Source organism: Myotis nattereri (assembly GCF_964212035.1).
Source record: "Myotis nattereri genome assembly, chromosome: 5".
Classification (NCBI taxonomy): Eukaryota; Metazoa; Chordata; class Mammalia; order Chiroptera; family Vespertilionidae; genus Myotis; species Myotis nattereri.
This window is the reverse complement of record NC_138080.1, coordinates 55734214-55756162: the sequence shown is the minus strand read 5'-3', so window position 1 is coordinate 55756162 and position 21949 is coordinate 55734214. Positions and strand designations below refer to the sequence as shown.

Below are 21949 nucleotides of genomic sequence, written 5' to 3'. Positions count from 1 at the left end.
CATTTTAGATAATTTTGAAAAATAAAATTATAAAATAGCTCATTGATTTCTATTTTAAAAGCTATATTTTGATATGACAAATATTTTTTCACTCTAATTTAGCACAGCAAAATTAAAGTAAATAATACAAAGGTAAACTTATATAAAGAACAATGTAAAATTAGATATAACTTATATTTTTAAAGAATATGGTAGACACATAGAATTTCAAAATTATCAAGTTCCTTATCTTTTTATTATTATTAAACTAGAGGCCAAGCGCACGAAATTTGTGTATGGGGTGGGGGTAGAGGGGGCGGTCCTTCAGCCCTGCTTGCACCCTCTAACAATCCGGGACCGCTGGCTCCTAACCGCTTGCCTGCCGGCCTGCTTGATTGCCCCTAACCACTCTGCTTGCCTGCCTCATCACCCCTAACCACTCTGCCTGCCTGCCTGTTCGCTCCTAACCACTCACCAGCCTGCCTTATTGTCCCTAACCACTCTGTCTGATCGCCCCAGCTGCTCACCTACCTGCCTGATCACCCCTAACTGCCTCTGCTTGCCTGCCTCATTGCCCCTCATTTTACACTTTTATTATTATAGTTTCCTTGCTCCAAGTTTTAAGGACCTGCTTGTCATAGAGATAGAAAAGTTTTAATTTTGACTCTTGATTATGGCAATTAACTAACACAGATGGTCACCAAAAAGGTGACTTACCAAAGAGTGTATAACAAACGGTGCTGTTAAGTCCTCTTCCATGAAAACATGCATGTGGTGCATTGTATCTGCCTGGGTACATGAGAGAGTGAAGTTTCTGTCTGTCCTTGCAATCATATGAGCAAATTGTGTGAGACCCCAGCCAAGTCTGGTTTGGTGCTCACAGAATAATAGAGCTCTTTTTTTTTTCTTTGCTCCATTGGTGGAGATTTCCTAGAAGTTGCAGGATATTTTCCTTTTAATTTTTCCTCCACACTCTGACTTATGTCTTTCACCTTTGCTTTCCCTCCATTCCCCCAACCACAACAGTAACTTTCTACAGGCTCACTTCACTCGAGTCCCTAGGAGATCCGACCACACGTCTGCCACCAGAACCACGGTTCCCAGCATTCCTGGTGCTCCCCACACTCTTGGCTTCCACTTCCAGCCCGAGGCCCCTCCCGTCCCCTCCCTCCACATGGCCGGGGTGCCAACACTGGGCTCGTGTTGCTGGGGCAACGCCGCCAGCTTCCTGCTCCAGCCACTATGGGCACCGCCATCTTTGTTGTGGAGTGATGGTTAATTTACATATTACTCTTTTATGAGATAGGACAAGAAATGTATAGTAAAATGTGTACAATGTATAGAAAATAGAAAAATCAACCACACTTGCCAGAGACCAATTCCAGCATGTCATAATTTCAAGAGTTTCATCAAAAGGTTGATGAGACTTGGGGACTCAACAGGGTTGAGTCACATATGTAGTCACCTGTTGGAATGGCTGAAGGCATTTCCCCAAAACTGAAAAGGGATTATTCTTGGCTGCCAGACAGCTAAAAGGCATCTTAATCAATATGTTATTGCCTCCTACTGGCCAAACACCTGAACAGCCATAGGCTAATTCTCCCCATTCTGACAATGGACTCTGTACCAAACCCTGACCCTCTGAAGTGTATATCTCTGCCTCGCCTCAGGAAAAGTTGTGTTAATAAAAAGCATGGGGTCCTGGGGACGGAAAGAATCTAAGACCTTAGATCTTAGCTCCTTTAGCTAAGCTCCTCTGACCCCCAATGCCTTTCAAAATTACATCTTATCTTTGGACTCTTTATTAGTCTCTGGACTCTTATTTATCATCTATGCACAGCCTTCTCCAGATTCCTGAACCCTTCTAGATACTGGAACTAGAAACCCAGCACACACTAAAATAGTTAAAGAAATTATATGGATTCCCAGAATGTAGAGATTAAAATTTGTATATTCTTACACTCATTTTATGCAACTATGTGAATATAGTATACACATCATGCTATTTATAACCTTCTCTCATTAAAATGTATTTTCCATCTCTCTAAAAGTAAATACTCAAAATATAATTTTAATAGTCATACAGAATTCCATATTATTCATGAATCATAATTAATTAACCAGCTTCCTACTACTGGGAATTTATATTGTTTTAACATTTGAAGTAATTATAATGCTGTTATTGTACATAAATCTATAAGTATTATTTCATTAAGATAACTTGTTATACACACATCACTGAATTCTGAAAGAATGTTTATTATAATTTAATATTTTCTTGATTATTCTAAATAAATTACCATATTTATTGTAGTATACAATAAGATGGTAAGAATTTGCTCTAGGTGCTGAATATCTGAGCTGAAATCCTGGTAGCACCACTTCAATAGCTGGATGACCTCAGACAAGTTATTTAGCCTTTCCCAGACATACTGATTCCTTTCCGAAATGAGTTCAATAATAGCATATATCATATAGATTATGAAGATGAAATGAGAAAATCACATAAAATGTAGAGCCTTTAGTCTTATGAAAATGTCTTAACTTTATGTTAACTATGCCATTTCACCAAAATAACAATAGTAGTAGATACTAAGAACTGCTATATAACATGTTAAACTATATATATGAATTTTATAAAATTAGAAATTATATATCCTTTTATATTATATACAAATGAGAATAACATGTTAAAATTATTTTATGTATTCATTCTAAATGCATATATAAATGTATAATATTTTGTTATTCTTGTTATTGTATATTCTTTGTCCAATTTATCACACTTTATAAAACCAGTCTCTTTTTTTGGTCTGATTTTTTTTTTTTTGCTTAAAATATTACAACAAGTAGTATAAAACCATTGTCTTAAAAGGAGTCTCCCATAAAATACCCCAAATAACCAAAGCAATATTGCAGAAAAACAAAGCTAATGACATCAGAATCCTGATTTCAAACTATATTACAAACCTATATAATTAAAACAGTATGATATTTCATAAAAACAGACTCATAGCCCTGACTGGTTTGACTCAGTTGATGGAGCGTCGGCCTGTGGACTGAAGGGTCCCAGGTTCGATTCTGGTCAAGGGCATGTACCTTGGTTGCAGGCACATCCCTGGTGAGGGGTGTGCAGGAGGCAGCTGATTGATGTTTCTCTCTCATCAATGTGTCTAACTCTCTATCCCTCTTCCTTCCTCTCTGTAAAAAAATCAATAAAAATATTAAACACACACATGCACACACACACAAATAAGATAAAATAATTGCAAAACATATATTTGATAAGGGTTAATATCTAAAGTTTATAAAGAATATATACAACTCAATAAAAATTCAACTTAAAAATGGGTAGGTGGGTATAAATAGATATTTTTCCAAAGAAAACATACAGATGGCCAACAGGTAGATGGAAGGTGCTCAAAATCACTAATCATCAGGGAATTCAAATCAAAACCACAATAAGATATCAACTCATAGCTGTTAAAATGGCTAGCATCAAAAAGTCAAGAAAAAACAAGTGTTGGAATAAATGTTGAGCAAAGCCAAGACTATGTACTATGTAAAGTTGGTTCAGCTACTATGGAAAACAGTATGGAAGTTCCTCAAGAACATAAAAACAGAATTACCGTATGGTCCAGCAATTCCATTTCTGGGTATTTATCCAAAGAATATGAAATATATATATATATATATATATATATATATATATATATATATATATATCCCCCTTTTCATTGCAGCATTATTTACAATAGCTAAGACATGGAAGTAACCTAAGTGTTAATTAACAAATGATTGGATAAAGATGCCCTTAACAAAGAAAATCAAAGGGACATTACAGAACATGTAAGTGAAGGCTGCTGGCAGTTTATAGTTGGTAAAAAGGGAGAGCAACAGGTATATAGCCAAGAAACTTTTCAAGTCCAGTTCAATTTAAAATATAGTTTTCAATGACTACATTATTTTCCTCAAGCAAGCAGATACTTCACCAGCAGACCATAAATAAATAAAAAGTAAAATACATGGAGCTTCTTTCAGATTAGGATAATCCTCAAAGAATGAATTCAAAACAACTTAGTTGTGACAAGAGTAATAAATGTTGATATTCTAAGGAAAAATCAGGACAAGACAGGATAAAATGATGAATAGAAATCTAAATAACTGCTGAGATGAAAAGTTTTTAAAGGTATAAAATATAAAGCAGAACATGTAGCAGCTGGGTTATATCCACAATAAATCCAACATATTTGATTACCATATCTTATTTTGAGTTCCATAACTTAAAAGAAATTAGAATTTTTCAGAAATACTTAGAGAGAAATTCCAAAGACTTTAAGGATTAGAAAGAGGGCTTCTGAGGAATAATATTTTAAGTGGTCAATTTTAGAGAAAAGACAGATTCTTGTTAATCAATGCATACCCTTTATTTTGTGGATTGTGAAAAAGTTACAACTGTAACGAATGCTACATAAGAAAAGAAAGTCTTATATTGCAAATTAGAAAATTCTAAGAGAGGAAATGATCAACTATCAGTCTTGACTGTCAAGGACAATTGCGAAATTGCCAATTTTTAAAGATGGGATTATCGCTTGGCTAATGCACATCAGCTCTTGCCTGAAAGCAGCAGAATAAAGTCAATGCCATAAAAAGACACCTTATACTTTTTTTTTTTCAACGGGCAGCAAAACAGTGATTAGGCCAGGAAATCAGTTCCAGTATTAATTACATAAATTGAAATAACCATATGTTATAAAGGTAAAGAAAATTTACTATATCAAGTAAATGATATATGAAAAATAAGTGCTAGGAAATTAGAGGTCTATGCTCATTATTCAGGATCTGGACAAATTAGAAAAACAATAACATGGTTTCAGTCAAGAATGGACCATTAGTTTAAATAATTTAATCATTCATGTGTATTCCCTAAATGATTCCATTGAAAGAAAATGGCTGACCTACCCCTTTCAAGGTATTCCCATTACAAATCCAGTTTTTTAACATAATCTAAAGCTTCCAGGTTGAAAATCCACCAAAGTCACAAAAACTTTATGGAGGAGAGAAACAAGTTCAGTGTATTTCGGACAAGCCAGAAAACCAGGGGAACTCAAGGAAAGACAGCAGATAAGGAAGGATGACCAAAGACAAGTTAAAAGATGAGCTTCCCATGATAGCCTTTCCAAAAATAAGTTTGACAAGGCCAATGTTCCTGGAAAAAATATGTAAAATATTTTTTTATATTGTGGGTGTTTAAGATGATATGATAACTTTATATGATTCAGAAGAAAAACTTTGTGCCTATTAACCAATTTGAAATGATGATCGTGGCATTCCAGTTATATTCAAGCTACCGTGCTAGGGCTTATGGAATTTACTGAATATTTTTACAGCATGCCTGGCCCTAAAACTATATAAGTTGTTAGAAAGTCATGCCATTTATGGAGCATTCAGTAACTCTGTTAACTACTCCTCAGTTCTTGCTGATGATACATTTCTAAATCTACAGAGTGAAATCAATAAACAGGAGGCCCTACAGTGTGGAGTATTAATGTTGGAGCACATAATAAATTCCCAGAGCTATCTTCACTAAAATGCTATAGTCAAGGAGTTACTGAGTTTCAGAGAGCGCTCTGTGTAATAGACTGATCTTTTTCAAGGCAAATGCTGCAAACTCTCTTGTCAATCAATTTAATAACAACTGTAATTCAAAGAGGTGGTCACTTGCTAAAAAGGGAAAATATAAGTTTAAACCCTCCAAAGATGGAGTCCTCAAGTCACAATGTAATGCCACATGCATATAGGCTTTATATTTATTTTTTTCGAACCAAATGTTCACAAACAGGCTCTAAACAGTGAAAACAATTAAAAAAAAAAAGATATGGTTCATGTTCTGGTAATTTTCAGGTAGAAAACAAACTGCAAAGAGAAAATAATTGCAACCAGAGTATTGATCCATTTTATAGAACCTAAGGACTTTGACATTCATTTTTACAATTTTCTTTCCCCTCTCTTCTAGGCTATCTATTAGAACAGAGCACTTAAATATACTTTTATATTTACTGGCCCAATAAGAGTGCATTAAATTTGTGGCTCTGTAGTAAGTTCTAAAATGCTGGTTTTAAAGCTTAAAGAGAAATCATCTTGCAAAAATATTATCAAAATACAAATTTCCCAGACGGGAGGACAGGGGTAGGTAGGAGGTGGGAAGAGATCAACCAAAGAAGTTGCATGCATATATCCATAATCCATGGACCCAGAGAACAGTGTGGTGAAGGCCAGGGGCAAGTGGTGGAGGCATGCTAGAAGGAATCAGTGGGGGTGGGGTGGGGGGGAGAGGGCAGAAGGGGACATATGTAATACTTTCAACAATAAAGATTTAATAAACAAATAAATAAATACATAAAATGCTAGTTTTAAAACTTAGAGATCATCTTGAAAAAATATTTGCAGAGAAAGACATTGATGTGAGAGAAAAACACTGATCAGTTGTCTTCCGTACATACCCCGACCAAGAATTGAATCCACAATCTAGGTATGTACCCTGACCAGATTTCAAAATACAGATTTCACTATCTTGGATCTTTAAATTTATGTTTTCAGCTTTATTTTTATTATTATATTAAAGTACACATGAAAACTGCACATATTTAAAGCAGATAATTTAATGAATTTTGAAATATGTGTACATCCATGAAACCATCACCACAATCAAAATCATAAATATTTGTTACCCCCACATTTTATTTTATTTTATTTTTAAATATATTTTATTGATTTTTTTACAGAGAGGAAGGGAGAGAGATAGAGAGTTAGAAACATCGATGAGAGAGAAACATCGATCAGCTGCCTCCTGCACATCTCCCACTGGGGATGTGCCCGCAACCCAGGTACATGCCATTGACCGAAATCGAACCTGGGACCCTTGAGTCCGCAGGCCGACGCTCTATCCACTGAGCCAAACCGGTTTCGGTGACCCCCACATTTTAGAATTCATCATGTCTCACTTCTACTCCCAACCCCCATTCCCAGATATCCACAGATGTGTTTTTGTCATATGGTTTAGTTTGTTTGCATTTTTCTAGACTTTTATGTAAATAGAATCATACACTTGCACTTCTTTTTTAAAAAAAACAAATCTGGCATCTTTCATTCAGCATAATTCTTTTGAGATTCAGCCATGTTATATGTGCATCAATAGTGTCAATAGTTTGTTCTTTTATATTGCTGAGTAGTATTTTGCATGGATACATCACATTTTGTTTATCCTTTCACCTGTAGATGGGCATTTGAGTTGTTTTTAGTTTGGGTTTTTTACCAAAAATGTATCTACAAATACTCATGCCTAAGTATTTATATGGACACATACTTTCTTTTCTCTTGGGCAGATTTCTAGAAGTGCTAGGGCTGGGTCATATAAAAAGTATATATTTAACTTCTTGAGAAAGTGTCACACTAGTTTGCAAAGTGTTTTTTACCATTTTGCATTTGCAATGGCAAACATTAGAATTCCAATTGCTGCACATCGCTGTCAACACTTGGTGTGCTGTTGTCTTTTTCATTTCAGCCATTACAGTAGGTGTGTAGTGGTATCCCATTGTGGTTTAATTTACATTTCCCTAATGACTAATAAATAACAGGGCAATTTTTTTTAACTTGTTTGCTATTCATATATATTCTTTTCTCTTTTTAGTTTGTATTTATTTTTTAAATTTTATTCACAGTAATAGTCACTCTTTTTGGTACATAGTTTGTTTTGACTAATTTTTAGTCAAGAGCCATGTAATGCTGCCATGATCAAGAGAGAGAGGGAGATAAAAGAGGGGAAGGAAGGGGAGGGGAGGTTAAGGAAGGAAATTTAAATTAAATTTAAATTAAAAAACATTGATCAGTTGTCTCCCATACATACCCTGACCAGGGATTGACTACACAATCTAGGTATGTGCCTTGATCAGGAATTGAACCTGCCACCTTTAGGTACACAAAACCATGTTTCAATCAACTGAGCAACTCAGCCAGGGCCTTATATTTGTTTGTCTGTTTGTTTTATATTGTTGACACGATTACAGATGTCCCCCATTTTCCACTCTTGGCCTACCTCCACCTCGCCTTAGAGTTTCACTTCTTCCGAAGTGTCACTGAAATGGAATCAATGTGTAGCTTTTGAGCTAGGCCCTTTTTCACATGATGTGATGTATTTAAAATGCATCCATGCTGTTGTGTGTATCAACAGTTCATTCCTTTTCACTTCTCAGAAGTATTTCATTGTATAGATTTAACAAGCTTTGATTATCCATTCACTAGTTGGAGAATATCTGTGCTGTTTTCAGCTTTTGGCAATTATGATTAAAGGACTCTCAACACTTGATAAAAATTTGATCAGTCACTTCACTAAAGAAGATATACAAATGACAAATACATGGAGGGATGCTTAATATCAGTGAGAGTAATGCAAATTAAATCACAATGGAATACCAATTCATAGCTATTACAATGGCTAAAATTAGAAAGACTGATTTATCCAAGTATTGATGGAGCTGTGGAGCTATTGCAACTCTCACGCTTCTGCTGAGGAAGACTATGAAATGGTATAACCACTTTAGAAAACAGTTTAGTGAAAAGCAAAGATATTTCTAAACAAAGTTCAATATATAAATGTTAATAGCAACTTTCCTTGTAGAATCACTTTGAAACAACAACAATTCAAGTGTTCATACTGTGAACAGATGAACACAGTATGGTTCCATTATTCTAGTGGAGGCACCAAAGTATAAAGCAACCACTTTTTAAAATGCAGGTATAATACTTAGAACTAAAGAGAATATGTTATACAGAGTATGTATCACCTCATATTATCTAAGTGACAAATTAGAGTTGTATAAAGAATCATTTCTTTTTCACTATAAAATGAAATAATATGGTTCAGTATCTTACCTATATATTTGTAGCCTTCTTCCCCATCTACTGTGGGTCTTAGCCAAGTTGACCTAAGTCGCCTATTATCTTTCACATGGGCACCTTTGGGAGGATAAAGTGTAAATAACATTTCAACAGCATTGGACATCGTGACGATTTCAGAATATTTTTCACGGTCATCTGTAAAAAAAAAAAAAAAGAAGGGGGATATTAATTTTTTAGACCTTCTTACAAAATGACTAAAGTAATTCTTTTAAAGGATGCAAATTAAAACTATTTAATAATTTGAGTGCTAATGATTATGTTAATAACATGGGTTTTCTATAGCCAAAGATACTTCACCAAAAACCTTACTGTTCAGATCATTCTGAGCAAAAATTAAGAAGTAAGGGGTTTACTAACAGGATCTTCAAACACTATCAGTTAAAGCAGTTTTATTAGTAGCTATAGAAAAAAGTAAGATACCAATGAACAGCATTTATATTCTATGTACTATAGCATAACCCTATATATTTTGTAATTGCCATTAAACAATGAAATCTGATTAACTAGGCAAAAATGTTGAGTAAATGTAGAGTTCTATAAACTGAAATTGCTAAAAGAATTAATATTCCTAGGCTGTGATCTAGTAATACATATACAAATATTTATATAGCACTATATACTGAGGAGTTTTCCAAATGCTTTAAAAGATTATAACATTTAATTTTCAAAGTAAATCTATAAGGTAGATCCTATTATAATTTCCATTTCACATGAAGAATTTGGGGCCCAGATAAATTAAATAACTTGCCTAAGTATTTTAGTCTACAAATGATGCAATTAGGATTTTAATTAGCAAAGGAAGCTCTTATTTGCAAACAAAAGCTTGTCAACCAAACTGACCTGTATTAACAAGTAGATGAGGAAACTAGAATTAAAAAATAATTTGAATAGACGGAAAAAATCTCTGGTTTATGGCCTTTGGGCCTCCAGTTTATAATTTCAGTGTGTGCTTGATAAGCCACTGTACTAAAATTCAATAAGGCAGGCTCATGAACAGTTTTCAGTCAATGTGATTAACCTAGACACATTTAAAGGAAAAGAAGTACTGATGTGAATCTCCATGAATAATTCTGTTGCACCTTCTTTCCTTCCTCCCTTCCTTCCTTCCTTTTTATTTCCATTTATTTTATTAAATATCATATTTTGTGGCATATAAGTAAAGGCAGTAAAACATAATAATTGAATTATTAAGAAAGTAGCTTTGGCCTTAGCTGGTTTGGCTCAGTGGATAGAGTGTCGGCCTACAGACTGAAGGGTCCCAGTTTTGATTCCAGTCAAGGGCACATGCAATCAATGATTCCTTCTCACCATTGAGGTTTCTATCTCTCTCTCCCTCTCTCTTCCTCTCTGAAATAAAAAAGAAAAAGAAAAAAGAAAAAGAAAGAAAGTTTTTCCCTGGCTGGTTTGGCTCAATGGATACAGCATCAATCTGCAGACCAAAGGGTCCCAGGATCAATTCTGGTCAAGGGCACATACCTTGGTTGCGGGCTTCTTCCTGGCCCAGGCCCTGGTCTGGGGGTGTGCGGGAGGCAACCAATCGATGTGTTTTTCTCACATTGATGTTTCTCTCTGTCTTTTCCTTTCTCTTCCACTCTCCCTAAAAATCAATGGAAAAATATCCTCACGTGAGGATTAACCAAAAAAAGAAAGATTTGTTGGTGGGCAGTATGACAGGTTTTAACCTATTGCAATGATGATGAACCTTTTGAGCTTGGCGTGTCAGCATTTTGAAAAACCCTAACTTAACTCTGGTGCCGTGTGACATATAGAAATTTTTTGATATTTGCAACCATAGTAAAACAAAGACATATTTTTGATATTTATTTTATATATTTAAATGCCATTTAACAAAGAAAAATCAACCAAAAAAATGAGTTTGCGTGTCACCTCTGACACGCGTGTCATAGCTTCGCCATCACTGACCTATTGCCTCACTCCACATCCACCTTCATTGTCCTGCTTGTGAGAATAGGGCATTTATCCCTTGTCATATGGCACAATGTTAGGCATCTTCTGTGGAGGGTAATGTCAAGTAGAGAGTGAAAGGACTCTTCCTGGTGCTGGGTGCTCCCCTGGCCTGCTCCGACAGTGCACAGTGGGCAGCAGTGCAGGGTAGCTTCTGGCCATGTCACCTGACTGCACCTAGGGCTCCCTACATACACATCTGGGGAACTTCCTAGTGAGTTCTCTGGTGCAAACCTTCCCCATGAATGAGTTCCTAGTGGGTTCTACATTGTGACACCTTCCTCTGGACAGTTTCCCCAGGACCCCAGAAAGTGGCTTCCCTGTGAGTCTTACCAGCATGCAGGGTGAGTGAACTTCCCTGCCGTTCACTGGATCACAGCTATGCCCTCTCCAAGAATATCTGGATCCCAGGTGAACGGTGAGGGTAGGGGCGCTCTTTAAAATGTGTTTTTTCTTTAGGTGCTCTGCCTCTGACCTAGAGATAGTGACCACTCCCTAAGTCAGCTCTTCTCAATTCCTAGGATTCCTTTTATCCTTAGTAGTCAATCATAGTTACTCTAATCCCTATCATAATTAATAATTCTTAATATTAAACCTTACCTGTTCAAATTACTGTGTAATTTTTCTATTTCCTATTTTGACTCTGACTAATACAGACAGATTCGGGGTCTATATTTTGAACCACTATTAACATCCTGTGAAATATTAAACGCGTCAATTTATCTTGAGGTGATAATATTGACCTCGTATGGTTATTGTTAGAATTAAATGATATAAGATATATAAAACATTTATACCACCATGTCCACAAGTAGTAGAGAAATGTGTTACTAGTTTTCATCCAGTAAATTATCTATATATATAAAAGTCTAAGTGACCGGCTGACTGGCTGGCTGGCCAACTAGCCAGTAGCTATGACATGCACTGACCACCAAGGGGCAGATGCTCAATGCAGGAGCAGAAACCACAGGCATGGAAACATGGAACAGACTAATGAATCTCAGAGGGAAGGCGGGAGGATTGGGGAAGGCGGGAAGAGATTAACCAAAGATCCTATATGGATACTAGAGGCCCAGTGCACGGATTTGTACACCAGTGGGGTCCCTCAGCCTGGCCTATGGGGATTGGGCCAAAACCGGCTCTCCAACATCCCCTAAGGGGTCCTGGATTGCAAGAGGCCTCTAGTTTTAATAATAAAAGAAGAATAACTATGAGAGTTAGGAAATAAACTAGATTTATGTTCATTAGTTTTAAAGCACTGTATTTTCCATAAAGGCAGATATTCCCATTTCAGGCAAACTAAAATGCCTACACTAAAATATACATAGTTGTAAATGTGGAACAGTCACTTTCTCTTACTGGCTAATCCTGACTGAAGACTAAATAGACACACATGAAGTTGGTGGAGTGTTGAACTTCCTAGGATAACATAATATAGTGATAATTCGAGCATTAAACACACATTGAAGGTTTCTAGATCAGAGTTCTGCTAATGCTACCATCTGCCATCAGGTAACACAAACAGAGCCTTGGAACATATATAAACAAGGCATCATGGCATTTGAATGATTTTACTTCTCTTATAAGATCAAAGTTGATTACAAATAAGCATTTTTCACTTTAGAAAACACAGCTTGCAAAACATGTTCTCTTCTTTTTATTTTATTGCATATGTCATCCCAAGATAAAAACAGGAATTTGATTTTTGTTGCTCCTATTGATCATTTTTGTTACTTATGGAGTACATTCCCTTTAAGACACTGCTAAGTCAATATTGCCACATTGGATTTAGATGTAATAATTCTGTTCTAAGAACTCAAAAAATTAAGAGCTCTTCCTTATCTTTTCTTCCCCAAGCCACATATGTAGTAAAAATCTGAAGATCTTAGATGTATGTGTCTAAGTGGTTCTGTGGCAAAAACTCACACGAAATATCTATTACTCTCTATCGCTCCCTGGTGGCCAAGTGGTTCATTCTCTTCACTGAGAGGTAGCAGCAGTGGTTGAGAGCAGAGGCCTTGGAGCTTCACTGCTTGGGTGTGAATCTGGATCTCCCGTTTACAAGCTGTGTGCCCTGAAACAAGTTAGCTAACCTCTCTTCAGCCCAGTATCACACACAACCCCCAAGACCCAAAACACACACACACACACACACACACACACACACACACACACACACGAAATATCTCCACAATACGGTGTCATGAGGACTAAATGGGTTAACAGAAGTGAAGTTATTGGAAGAACACCTAATCTATGGTCAGCATTACTTACGTTAGTTATTACTATCATTATGCTGCCCTTCATTTAACAGATGCTGGTATATACCGCCTCTATTCTCTTTAGATAATAATAGCAGCTTCTTGTCTCCTGCCCCATGTTGCTTGTGCTTTAGACAGGCAAGTGGAAAGGTGGGTGGGCGGTCATGCTGAAGTCATTGCCCTTCCTAGTCATTCCTACACTATTGTGGATGCTCTAAGGGTCAGTGGTTCCTGTTGAATATTCATCAACATCTTGGGGAATTCTACCACTTTAAAAAGATTTCTGGTTAATCAGTCACTTATAGGCTCCTAGTGGGCATTATGGTGGTTTTCCTTATTATTACTATTAGCAATAAAAATAAAGAGAATATTTTGTTTCATCTAAGACATCACAGATGTTGATGGCCCCATCAGTTTACAGACCACTAAGAAATATAAAGGACTGCCAATTTAGCTATAGCATGCCATTAACAATAGAATGTGGCTCAATCTCAGACAATAAGACATGAAAATATATATCACAGGGTTAACAAAATAGGGCAAAATCTAAGGGTTATCACTCTCTTTACTTTTTCTCAATTATATTTATTGAAACTTGTGATTGCATCATTTATATTTTTTATTTACTTAAGATCTGTTTCCCTCACAAAACTATTAGTTTTAGGCAGGTAAGGTCCCTGGCTGTTTGCTAACCATTGTATCTTATAGCACCTAGCCCTATGCCTGATATTTAGAAGTGGTCAATAAAAGGCTTTTTAATAAACAAATAAACATAATAATTGGTAGTATTTATTGGGAGCTTAGTACGTGGCAGGCAGTGGGCTAAGAAGATTATATACATTAGTTAAATTGAATCCTAAAATTTGTTGACAAATCCAGTGAGTTAAATATTGTCATAGCCATATGATAACTCAGGATACCAAGGCACAGAGAAGTTACAGAGGGTTTTTCAGCTGGTAACGATGACATTAGGATCAAATCTCAATTCTTTCTAACTTCAAAGCCTATTCTCTTAATGAGGGCGTCACACTGCTTTACCAAACATTTCCTGGCATCATGGGACTCTTAGCGGCTTTGGGGCATGCTAGCCACCTGGCAGGCTCTCCCTTGGAAGTCTTCTTCCAGTGTTTCTAAATCCTCCAGCTGTCCCTGTACAGTCTTCTAGGCAGCACTATGGTTTCTCTCACAAAAGCAGCAGCTAAACCTCTTCCCAGGCAGTTTTCTGATGCTGGTCTTCTCCACAAGAACTTACTTTGCAGAGGCTATTGAAGAGCCATCAGGTCAAAACTACTATTCATCAACTGATTATAACTTATCAGTTTGCTAAGGACGTAATCTATAATAATAAAAAAGTAATATGCTAATTAGACCAGACATCTTCCGGACATCTTCTGGATGTCCTTCTGGACAAAGCCATGGTGGCAGGGGCCGAGGCAGAGGCGGTTAGGGGTGATCAGGCCATTAGGGGAGAGCAGTTAAGGGGTAATCAGGCTGGCAGGGGAGGGAAATTAGGGGGTGATCAGGTTGGCAGGGAAGGGCAGTTAGGGGGCAATCAGGGGAAGTTAGAGGATGATCAGGCTGGGAGGGGAGGCCAGTTAGGGGGCAATCAGGCTATCAGGCAGAGGCGGTTAGGGGCGATCAGGCAGGCAAGCAGTGAGGATCAGACCTAAACCGGCAGTCAGACATCCCTCAAGGGGTCCTGGATTGAAGAGGGTGCAGGCCGGGCTAAGGGCCCCCACCCCCATGCACAAATTTCATGTACTGGGCCTCTAGTCTAGTATAAAATCCCATATCATGATCTCTTTAGCCACCTCTAGTTTCCCTCTTCTTCTCAGGTGAATGAAGCTCATTATGTTTCTATTCAGAGAACCCAAAGATGCCCTTCCCTTCCACTCCCATGCAGGGAGCCATACTATTGTGAGGAGAGCCCATTGCTTTCCTCCTGCACAGCCTGAATTTGAATATTTGAGGCAGTGGTTCTCCTACTTGCATTTCAAAAATCAAAGTGATTTTTTAAAAACTTATGAATGGGGTCTTACTAATTGAGTTTATTTGTGTTTGGCAAGTGTTCAAGTTCCATGATTATTTTAACATTATTTAATGGTGTGTCTTTGATAAAAAATTTTGGAAGTACCAAAATTAGGTGGTCATCGTTACCTAGCATAAGAAATCATTATTACTCTTAATATTTGTCAATCTTATATGCATGGTTTTTATTCACCCACGTTCTCCAAGAAAGCAATTAGAACATAAGTACTTAATAGGAAATTGGTAGCAGGTCACTCTAAGATATGTAAAATATTTTCTATTAAAAATAATAAACTAGTACCTGCTTTTAAAAAACTAATTATCCTGTATAATAAAAGCGTAATATGCAAATAGACCAAACAGCAGAACGACCGGTAGAACAACCTGTCACTATGATGTGCACTGACCACCAGGGGGCAGACACTCAATGCAGGAGCTGACCCAAGCACGCAGATCTCAGGTCAGCTAAAGTGGGTGTTAGCGGGGGCTCCCTGATTGCCCTGCAGAGGGAGGCGACCAGCAGTGGAGGTGGTGGAGGGTGGGGCCGGTGAGCAGGTGGCACCCGGCAGGCCAGGGTGGGTGCCAGCGGGGGCCCCTGACTGCCCCACTGGTCACCCCAAAGATCAGATCGGCCCTCAACTCCAGCCAGGCCTAGGGACCGTACCTGTGTGCGAATTTCATGCACCAGGCCTCTAGTTAGGAAATAAACAGAATTTTCAATTTTCCATTCTAAGATGATAAAAAGAAAGACCATCTGTTATTGTTTCTTTCTAAAATTATTTTTAAAGATATTTTAACACTAAAAATGCATAAGCAACACAATCTCAGATGGAAGAACAGTACTTTACAGTGACTGATGAGAACCTTGAGCTTACAAGATTTTTGAGTGTTAGTTTTTTCCTAATGGGCCTTCCCTCCACCACACAAACTCTAGCACAGACACAATAGTTCCAAAGGGCATGTGTGTACATTGTTGAGTTCAGGGCCAGGCCTAAGTGTATGAGGAAGAGTTAGGTGGCTAACAAAGCTTTACTAGTGACCTTGGGTTACTTAAACAGAATGGCAGACCTTGTTGTTGAAGTAAATTATTAACAAGTATTTACAAGTATGGGCAGAAATACCCTAACCTTTACCTTAGCTCAGTGGTTGGCAAACTGCAGCTCGCGAGCTACATGTGGCTCTTTGGCCCCTTGAGTGTGGCTCTTGCACAAAATACTGACTTCTGTGCATGAGCCACAAAGTTTCAATCGCACTGTACGTGAGCGCCCACACGTGGTATTTTGTGGAAGAGCCACACTCAAGGGGCCAAAGAGCCCCATGTGGCTCATGAGCCGCAGTTTGCCGATCACTGCCTTAGCCTAATAACTTATTGCATTATGATGTAACTAAATTTATCACCAAGGAAAAGAATATACTTTATAGTGTTCATACAAACACAAAGTTTAAAGGCTAAAAGCAATGGTGACAGACAATGGAGGTTTTCTTCCACTGTGAATATTATGCATTCATTAAAATGCTCATTTCTCTCTCATGGACCAAAGACCAGTCACATGGGGATTTCAGTATGGGGTTATAAAATGTGAGTTTGAACTGGTGCTCAAATAATCTATAACCTACTATAAAAACCAATTTCTAAATGTTATACTGTTGATATTTTTCCCTGTTTAGCTAGAGTAGTTTACGCTATATCGTTTTCTTTGGTTTGAAAAAAGTGAATGTCATACTTTTTTGTCATGCCATTTTTATCTGAGCTTTTTCTATTTATTAGTAAATTTCAAATGATACCAATTTATCCATATAAAAAATCATATATGTCTTGAATAAAGGAATGTGAATCTAGAGCATTTCCATATCTACAAAATTTTCTTTTTAAACCATCATTGAAGAAGGAGGGAAACAATGAGATTCAAAACCAAAGGGCAAAATGATTAAGAAGTCAGTTAAACAATATGCCACTGGATGATATAACCAGTAAAAATAAATGCATGGGCCATTGCTCCTTTATATTACAATTAAATACTGACATTACTTAATATAAAGAGGAGAAAAAAATGTTTATTAACATTTGAATGAGAGCAAATATTACATACTAAGAAAATGAATTAATTTAAAAATGTGTTAAAGTATAGCAAACTTTCCTATTTTTAAATCCTCTCAGGTCATGAAAACAGGCATATATTGCTATTTTTTTCTAAAATGTTCTTCACTATATAATTCAAAGGTTAAATCTGTAAAAATTGTGTCCTTCATACATATCCTTACAAATCCAATCAACATTCTATTATGAAATAGGAAGTTGGGGGATTGTAATCATTTGATTGTTTAATAACATAAGCACAATTATTTCAAAAGGTTTACTTCCTCAGTGGAATAAACATGGACTATCAATAAAGAAATATGCTAATGTTTAATTTTATTTTCATGTTGATATTTTTTTTTGCTTTTCAGCTTATTAGCAAATAAATATATTTTCAAGTGTTTGATAATGAAAGCTAAAAGATTTTTTATTTTTTCTGTCTTCATGTAAGTTAGATAAATACAGATCATATTACTATACATAAATCATATAACTAAATAAAACACTAAAATAATTTTGGATAATTCAAATAAAATTATTTGAGGAGCATTTTCTTTCTTTTGAAAACCTATGCTTATTTGTGAGTGTGTCTGTGTACTGTAAGCAATGCAAACATTGTCTCATAAATGATTGGAGCATTATGATTAATAATAAGTATTCTATTTTTAAAAATATGCCCTTCATGTTTCTCTGAAGGTCTGAGTCTTAGGATGGCCAGATTAAATCCATTAACATGATTTTACTCTGACAGATTCAAGATAAATGGTCCTCTCACCTTAGTTTAAATGCTCTCACTTTGAGAGAAATACAATAGCACAGAAAATTCATAAAACTTAAGAGCACAGTGGCAGTTTTTATTGGGCTCACCATACATAATTCACAAGATATTTCTTTTCACTTTGTTTGAAAGAGTATTTTAATAAAAAATGTACCTCCTAGGTTGGAGTATTAAATTAAATTTGAATTGCCCAACCATCGTGGTTTCTTTTGTTACAGATCGCCATTATTTTAGTCATTTTCCTATATGTATGCATATCCTTAGGGACCAGGGGAAATCAAGCCAATCTTTAGACTATTCATTAGTGATATAAGTTTTATAAAGTATATTGGGGATAAAGTTGGGATTACTAGATCATTATTTTAAGTTCTATTGTCTCATGTTATCTCAATCCCTTAGCAAAATAAATAATAATAATAATAATAATAATAATAACAGGCAGTTGACTATAACAGGTCTAGCTACATAACTTTACTCAACAATTCTTTCAGCCTGCCATGCAAAAAATTATTAAGAAAACTCCCCAAAGATTTATCTTTCCTTTCCTGTGCTTAGTACTCTCTTTAGACTCAAGAGATGAAAATAATACCATGCTATTTCATAGAGTAAAAAATTAACTCTTTCTAAAACAAAGTTGGGTACAGGTTAATTAATAAGTTGGGTACAAGCTAATTAATAACTGAAAAAATTCACTTATTTAACAAATGTCCAATTTCATGGCTTGATTTATTTATAGATAGCAACAAGTAATAATATATTTGGTTAAAGATAGTATAGCAAAAGCAAGTTTTTTTCTCTTCTCTCCAGTGATATCTCCCCACAAATCACATTTTAATCTGTCAACAAAATATGTATCTATCTATATATATGCCACCAATAGGAACACCAGAACGACCTGAACGACCGGTCACTATGAGCCCCAGGGCAGCGGGCCAACCAGCCTGATCGGGGTTGGGGCCAGCCAGCCAACCTCCTGTGGCTCCGCCCCCCCCCCCCCCCAACAGCCAGCCCAGGCCCCATCAGCCTCCCCACTCCAATCAGGGGCAGGGCCAGCTGGCCAACTTCCTGCAGCCCCTCTCCCTGGCCAGCCACCCACCCTGATGGGGGGCAAGGCCAGCAGCAATCTCCCATGGCCCCTCCCCCCCACGGGCCTGGCCCTGATTGGCCCCCATTTGGGTGGGTCAGCCTGACCCCACCCATGCATGAATTTGTGCACTGGGCCTCTAGTCCTATATAAAAGGCTAATATGCAAATTGGGTCCTCTGGAGTTTGACTGGGAGTTTGACCACTCACTATGACATGCACTGACCACCATGGGATGGCGCAGAATGAAGGAAGGCCCCAGCCAGCAGCTGGCAGCGGGGGGAAGGAAGACCCCAATCAGCCCTGATTGCTGGCTAGGTCTAGAGATCCTACCCATGCACAAATTTTGTGCACCAGGCCTCTAGTATTTACATCTTAGTGAAACATGGAAATTCCCACAAACTCCAATAACCTTGAAGAATATTTGATAGAAACAATAAATGCAGACCTAAATGAAAAAGAATGCCTAAAATGGATTCAAACTTCCTCAGATTTCAGACAAGATATAGATATGTCTAAACGGAAGAATCACAGTTTTGAAAGACCTCTTTAGGGACCTTTTGGGGGAATAACAAGACCCTTGTGTGATAGAATATAGAAGAAACAAAAAGCGTCACTAAGAAACCTAATCCATGCCACACCTCAGAATGACAGTTAAGATGGAGCCAAAGGAGGAAAAATTAATGTCTATCCCACATGCAAAATACACTCATCCCATCCCAATGTCCCCTAAAGTCTCTACATTTACAGTGTCAAGCCAAAATCCAAAAATCTCATCAGCTCAAAAGTCCCAAATGTAATCATTTAAATATTCTCAATTTGGTATGAGTGAAACTCTGAGTATAATCCATCTTGGGTTCAATTCCTCTCTATGGACCTCTGAAACTTAGGAACCAATTGTCTGCCCCCAGAATACAACAATGAAACAAGCGTAAGATAAAAAGTTTAAACACTTCCATTCAAGACAGAAAAGTAGAAAGAAAAAAGAAGGAATGTTTTTGAAATTCTAGCTTATAAGTTACATTAGATTTCAAGGGTTGGAAATAAATCCTCTGTGGTTTTCAGCTCTGCCTTCTGAATCTATCTTCCTTCCTTCCTTCCTTCCTTCCTTCCTTCCTTCCTTCCTTCCTTCCTTCCTTCCTTCCTCCCTCCCTCCCTCCCTCCCTCCCTCCCTCCCTCCCTTCCTTCCTTCCTTCCTTCCTTCCTTCCTTCCTTCCTTCCTTCCTTCCTTTTTTATTCTTTTGTTTCTATTTTCAAGAAGGGTAGAGAGGATCTGTTGCTGAGAAGTTTAATAAGTCTGTTTCCTGACTATAAACTTACGTCTAGTAACATGATTTCATTTCATATTCTCTGTCCTTCTTGGTTCAAGCTGGAAGTGTTCTTCTGATATAAACATCTCAAAAATCTTGTAGTTCTCCCATGTATGGGAGATTCACTCCATTAGACATGAGGCTTCTCTACACTTCTTTCCTGGAAAATTCCATCCCCATTCTTGACTTCTGCTTAGGTCACTGGGAGGTTCTATTGGTCACACTTTTTTTTCTTCCATAAAAAAACCTTTGTGTAACTGATTTTATTTTTTTATATCTGTCTGAGGTTATTAACAAAAGGTTGTCCAGCCATACTCTCAGCTTTATTCTACTATATATTTTCCTAATGGTGAAACTCAGTTTTAGTATCTTTCACAATCTGAATGAATTGAAAATTTTCCAAAATATCTAGTTCTGAATGAGTTGAGAATTTTCCAAAACATCTGGTTCCTTTTTGTGTAACAGTTCTATCATCTTATTCTCCTGCATTTTACTATAAGCAGCAGAAGTAACAAGGCTTCACATTCAAACTTTTGCTTGGAAATCTCTTCAGCTAAATGTTCAAGGTCATAGCATACAACTTGTACTTTCTACATAAGCTATAGACCACAATGCCACTGAGCTTTTGCCCACTATATAACAAGGATCTCCTTTCCCTAAGTTTCTAATAACATGTCCTTCATTTTCTTCAGAGCCCTCATTAGCAGTACCTTTAACTTCCATTATTTCTATCAACAGTCTCTTTGTGATTTAGATATTCTCTAAGGTTATTTAGATTTTCTCTATCATACTCCTCACTTCCTTCTGAGACCTTAGCAGAATCATAAATGTTCATAATTCTACTAACAGGCTGTTCAAGATAATCCAGGCTTTTCTTTTTCTATTTTTCAAACAGAGTCTTCAATATTCTTCTAACCTTCACCTCCCACCCAGTTACACATTTTTAGATGACCTTTATCAATCAGTGTTCAACTAGAGAGGCAGAGGGCTTTGTTGCCACAAATTGGCTTACTCAATTGTGGGGACTGCTTAGGCAAGTCCCAAATCCACAGAGCAGGCTACCAGAAAGGGCAGGCTGGCATTCTGAGGGCATAGAAAGAAGTTATTATACACAGGAAGAATTTCTTCTTCAGGGATGCCTCAGCTCTGTTTTAAAGGACTGTTAACTAATTTTATCAGGCCTGTGCAGATTATCTAGGGTAATCTCCTTCACTTACATCAACTGATTATGCACTTTAGTCACATCTACAGAATACCTTTGCAGCAGCATGTAGACTAGTGTTGAACAACTGGGAACTATAGCTTAGTCAAGCTTACACAACAACAAGACCATGACAAGCTAACTAGACTTAAGGATATAAAATGTATCCTTTGGGACTGCGAATTATTTCCAACAGCTAGTAATAACTGGCTTCAGTTTTTCCAAAACAACATTCAATGAAAGAAGAAGAATACTTATAAAATTTTGGAAAAAAAAGGTGCAATCCAAGAGTTATAAATTAAGCCAAGT

At 37.0% G+C, this 21949-nt stretch overlaps 1 protein-coding gene across 1 annotated transcript in view; it reads right to left on the bottom strand.

Moving 5' to 3' along the window:
• IQCM (IQ motif containing M) overlaps positions 1 to 21949 on the bottom strand; it is a gene marked incomplete at both ends in the record, with an annotated part of 298165 nt that overhangs the window by 51314 nt on the left and 224902 nt on the right. Inside the window, one exon of the mRNA XM_081092768.1 lies at positions 8911 to 9057. Coding sequence (XP_080948894.1) covers positions 8911 to 9057 — 147 coding nt within the window. The remainder of the gene's footprint in view (positions 1 to 8910; positions 9058 to 21949) is intronic.